Consider the following 9,957-nt stretch of genomic DNA (forward strand, 5'->3'; position numbering starts at 1 on the left):
TGCAGCTGGTTGGGAGTTGGAATCAGGCAGTGCGCCGGGCAGCCGGGGCCTGGTGGGGTCCTCATAGAGCCGCTCCCAGCAGCCACCGCTCTCTTTCCCAGGTCGGCATCCAAGATGGTGGGTTCGCTGCGCCCGTACTCGGGGGACAATCCGCTGCCATCCGCCCGCTCAGCGGCCGCCCCGGCTCTCCGCGGCGGCGCGGGCGGACCGATAACTCGCCCGGTCATCTTTATCCGCCGATATTAGGCGGGAGATGGGAGGATGGGGCTGTGACCACCGAGCCTTCCCGTCGCTGGGGACAGGAGATGGCTGGAAATGGAGGGGGTGGAGGTTTTAGGCCTTTGGGCTCTGGGTCCCAGCTTTAAATGCCCCCCACTTGGAGCAGCTTTAAATGCCCCCACTTGGAGCAGCTTTAAATGCCCATGCTGCTCCCCTGTGGGCAAGCTGGATCTCTCCCTGCAGCAGGGATTTGGTGAGAGGTTTATTGGAGGAGGAACTGTTTCCCTGGGCAACATCCAGGTGTGAAATAAACCTGCAGCAGAGGGGAAGGTGTTTCATTTTCAAATGCTGCGCAGTTGGTCTGATTTCCCTGAAAGAGGAGGGTGAGTGTATTGGAGAAAGGAGACGCTTGCGGCTGTGTGGGACAAACTGGAGTGGATAGCCCTTTCAAAAGGCTGGCGCTAGTGTGATGATGTGAAGATGCTGGCGTTGGACTGGGGTGAGCACAGTAAGAAGTCTTACAATACCAGGTTAAAGTCCAACATGTTTGTTTCAAACACTAGCTTTCGGAGGTTGTAAGACTTCTTACTAGTGTGATGGGCCAAAAGGCCTCTTTCTGTTTTTTTATACTGTGCTGAATTACAGAATGGGGGCAGAATACTCATTAGACCGGTTTTCGCTAGAATTTAGAAGGCCAGGGGGTGATCTCTGATCGTGGTGTTAAAGACCTTACCATGGAAAGGCATGGTGGATAAAGATTTCCACTGGCTGGAGATTCTAAAACTAGGGGACATGGTCCAGACCATTCAGGAGAGATGCTAGAAAGAACCTCTTCACTCAAAGGGTCTTAGAGGTTGGGAAATCTCTCCCACAAACAGCAGTTGAAGCTGGAACAGTTGTTAATTTTAAGTCCAAGATTTTTGTTAAGTAAAAATATTAAGGGATATGGGCCAAAGGCAGGTGCTTGATAGGCCACAGCATCAGCCATGATCTAATTGAGTGGCAGGACAGGGTTGAGGGGCTGAATGGCCTACTGTTGCTATTGACATACCTCGGGACACAATGTCTCCTGCGACTCTTATCCAAAGGGTGTTCAGTATGAAAATCAGGGTGGTGATGGGTGGGTCATATATTTAGTGCTCTGTTGCCCAACTCCTTTGAGGAAGCCAAAGTGGCCTCTCCGATAGCTCAGCTGGTAGAGCGGAGGACTGGAGATGATTAAAACGGACATCCTTAGGTCGCTGGTTCAATTCCGGCTTGAAGGGGCTGGTTTAGCTCACTTGGCTAAATTGCTGGCTTTTCAAGCAGGCCAGCAGCACGGTTCAATTCCCATACCAGCCTCCCCGGACAGGCGCCGGAATGTGGCGACTAGGGGCTTTTCACAGTAACTTCATTGAAGCCTACTCGTGACAATAAGCGATTTTCATTTTTCATTTCAATGTCTTCGGATTATAGCTGTTGAATAGATGTTGGGGCTTTGGGGGAAGAGACCATATGTATACGGCTCTATTAGCCCTGGGACTGTAATGCAGGAAAGATTTGTGAATCGTTCCCATTCCATAACCTGCTTTTGGGTTGCAGTTGGATTAGCACAATTGCAGGACGAGTGCTGCTGTTTATAACTCTGTCTCTCTTCTGCTCAGGGTCGTGTCAGGACTAAGACGGTCAAGAAGGCCGCCCGAGTGATCATCGAAAAGTATTACACCCGCCTCGGCAATGACTTCCACACCAACAAGAGGGTCTGCGAGGAGATTGCCATCATCCCCAGCAAGAAACTTCGCAACAAAATTGCAGGGTAAGAAATCTTAATTCACCCCAGCTGTATCAAGCTGTGGTGTTGAATGGGTGCTTTGGTTCGGTTCCCGGCTGGGTCACTGTCTGTGCGGAGTCTGCACGTCCTCCACGTGTGTGCGTGGGTTTCCTCCGGGTGCTCCGGTTTCCTCCCACAGTCCAAAGATGTGCGGGTTAGGTGGATTGGCCATGCTAAATTGCCTGTAGTGTCCTAAAAACGTACGGTTTGGGGGGGGGGGGGGGGGGGGGGGGGGGGGGGACATCGAGGGCTGAAGGGCCTGTTCTGTGCTGTACTGTTCTATGTTCTTGTTACAATGATGATCTTTATTATTGTCACAAGTCGGCTTACATTAACACTGCAATGAAGTTACTGTGAAAAGCCCCTGGTCGCCACACTCCGGCACCTGTTCGGGAACACAGAGGGAGAATTCAGAATGTCTTAATTCTCCTAACAAGTGCGTCTTTCAGGACTTGTGGGAGGTAACCGGAGCACCCGGAGAAAACACACGCAGACATGGGGAGAACGTGCACTCTGCACAGACAGTGACCCAAATCGGGAATCGAAACCAGGTCCCTGGTGCTGTGATGCAACAGTGTTAACCGCTGTGCAGCTGTGCCACCATGGGTGCCTTCTGATAATAGTTCAAAATGGTTGCTGTTAATGTGTGAATGCAATGCATTCTGGAAAATGATTCAGCTATGGGTCCTGTGTTGGGATGGGGTGGATGTATGAAGCAGGTCATTTTGAAGATAGTCGTGCCTGGTTTAACTTTCCAGTGCTTCTAACCAAGGCTGTGTTGCTGCTGCTGGGTCCAATCTGTGATATCAGTGGATTTCTATGCAAGTGCGCATGTGCAGATGGGTATTGGTGGCCATGTTGTGTGGGCATGAGACATTGTGGGGGAATAAACGAGAACCAGTCTGAAATTCAAAATATACTATGGATATCCAGTTTGTTTGCCGGCTGGAAGAGGGGCTCTCTCCTTACTGTTAGAGCTTGAGACATCCGCAAATTAGAATGGGCAGCTTGGTTGGAAGCCGGTGTCAATTCATCTAGTAGCTTGCTACCACCTAACCCTGCGTGAGTAGAGAGTTGGATACAGCGATGAAAATGTCCAATAACTGGTGTTTAATTTTCCCAGGTATGTGACACATTTAATGAAGCGAATTCAGCGTGGGCCTGTCAGAGGCATCTCCATCAAACTGCAGGAAGAAGAGCGGGAGCGGAGGGATAACTATGTCCCAGAGGTGAGTTTCTCTTCAATCTCTCACTGCTGCGTTTAATAAGCCCCGATGTCACCTTGTGAATGTTTTGGGGACCTGGGCTTTGTATTGAAGTAGCAAGATTGGGAATCTTTGAAGATAGACAAAATCCTGGAATAAATGGCCGGGGTAGTTGTCAAAAGATTTGGAATAAAGTGAATCGTTCTGCTTCTGAGCTTGGATCGCAATTTAGATTCCGATTTAGAAGATCCTTCAGCTCCATTTGAGCTCATGCTGCCAGATTTATCAGCCCACTGATGCGGCAGCATCTTCTGGAAGGCAGTTATAGCACGAAGAATGAATTGAGACAGCTGTCCTTCATCTTGGGGCTGCACAATATATTGCTCCTCCGTATGCCCACTCCCTTCAGTTGCGTGGCCTCTTTCAGCTGCCTATTCAAGACAGTTTGAGGTTGGACTCTGCCTGTTCCAGGTCTGCTGGAGCCTCCAGTTGATGGTCGAGAAGTCTCCCTCGTTTCGGGCCTGAGTTGAACAAGTGTTTGTTGGTTAAGTACACATGATCTCCACTAATAAAGTACAGGCGGCGTCTCAACATGATCGCAACCCAAATAGTTACCATTTGTCTCTGTCAATTGTGTGATATATATGTTTGCTTTTTCATGATGCGGAGTGGTTTTCCCGGCCTTGTGGGCCGTTCCAGTGCAGGCAGTGTCCAAAGCTTTATGGTGTTGTTCCAATTCAATAAATGTTGAATTCAGTAAAAGTCTGGAATTAAAAGTCGAATGATGACCATGAAACCGATCGTCAATTGTCGTAAAAGCCCATCTGGTTCACTAATGTCAGGAAATCTGCCGTCCTTACCTGGTCTGGCCTACATGTGACTCCAGACCCACAACAACGTGGTTGACTCTTAAATGCCCTCAGGGATGGGTAATGAATGCTGGCCCAGCCAGAGATGTCCACACCCCCAGGAACAAATAAGGAGGAGGTGGGGGGGGGGGGGGAAGAGAAACAGCAGCACACAACGCTACTCGATTGCGAGCTCTTGACAGGAAACACCGAGTAAATCTTTAGCACTGTTCCAGGACTTTTGGACTCTGAAGGTCTGGTCTGGCCTCTCGAAATATATTCGCTCGATCCCACTTTACCTCTGACTTCATTGATAATGATGTGTCCGCCACAATACAGTACACGTGGAACTGCTAAATCTGACATGCTGGTTAATTTATCTCCAGACATTGTGCTTTGTACATTATTGATTTAAACTAAATGTTTGTTTTGTATTTACAACTTTATTGGCCAGTTTGATCTTGTACATTGGGAATGTGTCAATTGTTCATCTTTGGTAAGGGTTTCCAATAGTTGAGTCATTATAATTGGTTGAAGTCTGACTGGATTCCGGTCCTGTTGCCGTTACCAGTGACTCGAAACTTAATCCGATTTGCCCGTTACTTTCCTGGGGCAGTGAGCTGATGTGGAAAGTGTTTTCAGTGACTCTGGTCGATGGGATTACTTCACAACCAGGTATCCCTGGAAGAAAGAACTCGTATAGTTCCTTCCACACCTACGTGCTATTGAAACGGCTTTTGTGATTGATATTTGTGTTCAGTCACTTGCTTTGTAGTGCAGTTACTGGTTCTCTTGGTGAATGGGGCACAGGAAGATCCCATTGCCAAGGTCCAAGTCAGTGACTGGATGGTGACACCCCCCCCCCCCCCCCCCCCCCCCCCCCCCGTTTTTCAGTTGTGCCATGGTCCGGTTTATCTGAGCTTGAGCTGCCATTTCAGGCCATGGCTTCAAGCTTCATCTGAAGTATGTGCGCATGACTCAGCGGTGGGGCCTGAGCCCAGAAACTCTGGCGTTTGCGCTCACCGACTGAGCCGAGCTGCACGCTGAGGACTCATCATTGGAGATTGTGCTCCGTGGTGTGGCCGAGGGAAGTGGCTGCTCCCTTCGCTGAACTCTGTCTCTGTGTGTGTTTTCCAGGTTTCCGCTCTGGATCAGGAGATGATTGAGGTGGACCCAGACACCAAGGAGATGCTGAAGCTGCTGGTGAGTGACGGGGAGGTTGCGGTCTCGCCAGGTTCAAAATGTGTCCTCGTTGTTTAAACGCTCTCGGAGGTTGTGACGTGAGGGCGTGCTGACTGCTGTATCATTCTTGTGGGGTGGGGGGGGGTTGTTCCATATCTGTGCGACTTCAGTTTTTCCCCAGTTAGGTGGAGAGGGGGAAGCTGAGTAGTCCATGATGCTACCGTTTGTCTTTTGATGTGTGTCCAATCATGTCACTGCAGTGTAGCACATTAACGTGGTGCTCGTGCACCCAGAACCAGTCTGCCGTTTGACAGATCTTGTACATGCCGAACATAAACTCTTTTTGTCTCACCGAGATTTTACAATGAAACTGAACGCTTTTATATTATAACAATCGTGCTTCAGTCCAGCAATACTGGGAGATTATTGTAGTTATGATCGGAATACGGACACTTTCATTAAAAGGCGGTGATCCATAGTATCCCTACAATGCAGAAGGAGGTCATTCAGCCCATTGACTCTGCACCGACCCCCTACCTAGGCCCACTCACCCCCTTATCTCCATAACCCCTTCTAACCTGCACATCTTTGGACTGTGGGAGGAAACTGGAGAACCCGGAGGAAACCCACGTAGACAGGGGGAGAAAGTATAAACTCGACACGGACAGTCATCCAAGGCTAGAATTGAACCCAAATTCCTGGCGTTGTGCTGCCCATTGTGGTCCAGCTTGCTTCCCAAAACAGTGAGACTTTTCCAGGTGGGAAGATGTTATAAAAAGGCATCTGTCCTGAGATTAGCCCATTTTCTATCCTGTTTGCCCATCTCTTTATCGACACCCCACCCCACACAATACCTGACACCCCATAAGCTTTAACGTCTACTGTTTTCTTATCTTTGATGGTGTCTGTGACTTCCCGCTGTAAGTTGATGGACGATTGATTAGTTTTCAGAGTGCATACACTGGCAGAACTAGCCACGTTTGAGAGTCATCTAGGGCGAGTGCACGTGGTCCAGTATCGAACCAGTCCCAAGTTGGGATGCAGATAGACGGTGAAGTAAGGCAGGCTTGGTCAAGATTTTGGCGATTGATTTGCGTTTCCAAATCTAATCCCAGGATGGATGCACAAGCCTTACTTCCACTGTAGCTCAATCCTGTTGTGCAAGCTCCACCATCTCACTCCGACTCCCTCAAATGGAGGCATTACCAACATCACGTAACTTTACCCATCAAGGATCTCCTGGTTGCATTGCAGCTTGGATTAAGACTACATTTGATTCTGGACTAAGAATTCACCAGTAGTTTTTAGGACCTACTTTCAGCCAAACGCTGGGTTTTGTAAAATTGCTTCCATGTCAGATGGACAGTGTGCACAGAAACCCCAAGATCAAAATTTACTGCTGCCGTCCAATCCACCACAAACGTTCAATCACTCCACCAACAGTGGCAGCCGTGTGCACCATCTACAAGATGCACTGCAGCAACTCACCAAGGTTCCTTCGGCAGCATCTTCCAAACCCACGACCACTACCATCTAGAAGGATAAAGTCAGCAGATACACGGGGATACCACCCCCTGCAAGTTCCCCTCCAAGCCACTCACCATCCTGACTTTTTTTAAAAATTGGTGTGGAGCAGTGGCTTAGCCCTGCTGCCTCACGGTGCTGAGGTCCCAGGTCACTGTCCGTGTGGACTTTGTACATTCTCCTTGTGTCTGCGTGGGTTCCGCCCCCACAACCCAAAGATGTGCAGGGTAGGTGGATTGGCCATGCTAACTTGCCCCTTAATAGGAAACAATGAATTGGGTACTCAAAAATATATATTTTTTAAATTAGAGTATCCAATTTTTTTTTCCAATTAAGGGGCAATTTAGTACGGCCAATCACCTACCTTGCACATCCTTTCGGGTTGTGGGGGTGAGACCCACGCAGATGCGGGGAGAAGGTGCAAACTCCACATTGACAGTGATCTGGGGTTGGGATCGAACTTGGTGCTGTGAGGCAGCATTAACCACCGCCCCATTGTGCTGCCTGATACCCTGACTTTAAAATACAGGCAAATCCTGGATTTATTTGGTACCATTTTACCAGAAGAAAAAACAGAGAGCTGACTTTTAAGGAATAACAGGAAGACAGTACTGGGCTAATGGTAAGATTCTTGGTAGTGTGGATGAGCAGAGAGATCTCGGTGTCCATGTACACAGATCCCTGAAAGTTGCCACCCAGGTTGATAGGGTTGTTAAGAAGGCGTACGGTGTGTTAGCTTTTATTGGTAAAGGGATTGAGTTTCAGAGCCATGAGGTCATGTTGCAGCTGTACAAAACTCTGGTGCGGCCGCATTTGGAGCATTGTGTGCAGTTCTGGTCGGCACATTATAGGATGGATGTGGAAGCATTGGAAAGGGTGCAGAGGAGATTTACCAGGATGTTGCCTGGTATGGAGGGAAGATCTTATGAGGGAAGGCTGAGGGACTTGAGGCTGTTTTCGTTAGAGAGAAGAAGGTTAAGAGGTGACTTAATTGAGGCATACAAGATGATCAGAGGATTAGATAGGATGGACAGTGAGAGCCTTTTTCCTCGGATGATGATGTCCAGCACGAGGGGACATAGCTTTAAATTGAGGGGAGATGGATATAGGACAGATGTCAGAGGCAGGTTCTTTACTCGGAGAGTAGTAAGGGCGTGGAATGCCCTGCCTGCAACTCGCCAACATTAAGGGCATTTAAATGGTCATAGGATAGACATATGGATGATAAGGGAATAGTGTAGATGGGACTTTAGAGGGGTTTCACAGGTCGGCGCAGCATCGAGGGCCGAAGGGCCTGTACTGCGCTGTAATGTTCTATGTTCTGACTTTTAAGGAGGCCATAGACATGGCATCCCACTGTTTCAGCTTCGCCGCTGTTGGAAACCTGGAGGACAATAGGGATGGGTCGGAGGGGATGGAACAGAAAATCCCTCAACAAGTAGCAGAGCTGGGTGGACCACGCAGAGAAAACGTTGGGAGACAGCTATTCTTGGGGCCGGGGCGGCAGCAGCTACGGAGACATGGCTCCCGCAGCCAGTCACATTGAGATCTAAACTCCCTTAAAGTTACTTTATTTATTGTTTAATGGGGGGGGGGGGGGGAAGAAAGGAGATCCGTTAACTTCTCCGCCTCGTGTCTCCCCAGCTGGATCTGTGTGGAGTCTGCACGTTCTCCCCGTCTCTGCGTGGGTTTCCTCCGGGTGCTCCGGTTTCCTCCCACAGTTCAAAGACGTGCAGGTTAGGTGGATTGGCCATGATAAATTGCCCTTAGTGACCAAAAACGTTTAGATGGGGTTATTGGGTTACGGGGAAAGGGTGGAAGTGAGGGCTTAAGTGGTTCGGTGCAGACTCGATGGGCCGAATGGCCTCCTCCACTGAGTGTTCTATGTTCTATAATTGGCCAATTTGTCCACATTCATATGCCAGAATGAGGGTCTGATAGTCCATTTGGGGTGAATAATACCTGTTTTAAAGAAAATCCTTTCTTAAGGGATTAACTCGACCTATTTCCTAAAATACAGGATTTGCCTGTATATAACTGTCGCTGGGTCAAAATCGGGCGGCGCAGTAACACAGTGGTTAGCACTGTGGCTTCACGGCGCCAGGGTCCTGGGTTCAATTCCCGGCTTGGGTCACCATCTGTGTGGAGTCTGCACGTTCTCCCCGTGTCTGCGTGGGTTTCCTCCGGGTTCCTCCCGCAAGTCCTGAAAGACGTGCTGTTGGGTGAATTGGACATTCTGACTTCTCCCTCTGTGTACCCGAACAGGCGCCGGAATGTGGCGACTAGGGGATTTTTACAATAACGTCATTGCAGTGTTAATGTAAGCCGATTTGTGACAATAAAGATTTTTTTAAAATCCTGCAACACCTTCCCTAACAGCACTGTGGGTTTACCTACACTATATGGGTTGCGGCGGTTCAAGAAGGCTGCTCTTGGGGGTGGGCAACAAATGCTGGCCTCGACAGTGAAGCCCACATCCCCATGAATGGAATTTCTTAATGGCTTGACTCTGGGACTGGAGTGGACAGAATTAATTGGTCTTTTAGCTTCATTGTCGATGCAATAACTTGTCTTTTTTTAACTGTTCGCCAACAGAATTCATTGAATTCAAGTCCTTGTCATGCAGCATTGTTGACCCATTAAAGATTGTCTTGCTGGCCCAGAAGTGCTGCTGGACTAACCTGTTTGTTGTCTGGATTCTCTCCACCTTGGGCTTAATGTGTTTCCCCCTCTGTTTTGCAGGACTTTGGCAACTTGTCCAATCTACAGGTCACACAGCCTTCGGTAGGAATGGCCTTCAGGAATCCGAGAGTCTAAAGTTTATTTGTACTACAATGTTCTATCATTAAAAAAAGACAAAAGTGCCTTTCTAGTTTGCCTTTTATTAATCCTCCACTTTATTGATCACGGTGACTGGATGTTCCTGTGAAGCGGGTTTCTATAGGCTTGACATGAAGTGTAAACTGATGGCTCAGCGATCAAAACCAGTTACGTGATTTGTGAATTATTTCTAAATCTGGAACTATCGCAGGGGATAGATAGAGAATAGATAGAGAAATACAGCACAGAACAGGCCCTTCGGCCCACCATGTTGTGCCGAACCTTTGTCCTAGGTTAATTATAGATCATAGAATTTTGGACACTAAGGGCAATTTATCATGGCCAATCC

The 9,957-nt window shown here is 48.6% G+C and overlaps 1 protein-coding gene and 1 non-coding gene across 2 annotated transcripts; both read left to right on the plus strand.

Moving 5' to 3' along the window:
• LOC119956887 (40S ribosomal protein S17) lies at positions 1–9,652 on the plus strand. The gene is made up of 5 exons (XM_038784435.1): positions 1–117; positions 1,863–2,014; positions 3,153–3,258; positions 5,220–5,285; positions 9,531–9,652. The coding sequence occupies exons 1-5, from the start codon at positions 115–117 to the stop codon at positions 9,603–9,605; spliced, it is 402 nt and encodes a 133-aa protein (XP_038640363.1). The 5' UTR covers positions 1–114; the 3' UTR covers positions 9,606–9,652.
• Positions 1,397–1,484, plus strand: trnas-gga. The gene is given in 2 exon segments: positions 1,397–1,433; positions 1,449–1,484. It is a non-coding gene; the product is annotated as a tRNA-Ser (tRNA).
• Positions 9,653–9,957: the final 305 nt, after the last annotated feature.

Source organism: Scyliorhinus canicula, chromosome 24 (assembly GCF_902713615.1).
Source record: "Scyliorhinus canicula chromosome 24, sScyCan1.1, whole genome shotgun sequence".
Lineage (NCBI taxonomy): Eukaryota > Metazoa > Chordata > Chondrichthyes > Carcharhiniformes > Scyliorhinidae > Scyliorhinus > Scyliorhinus canicula.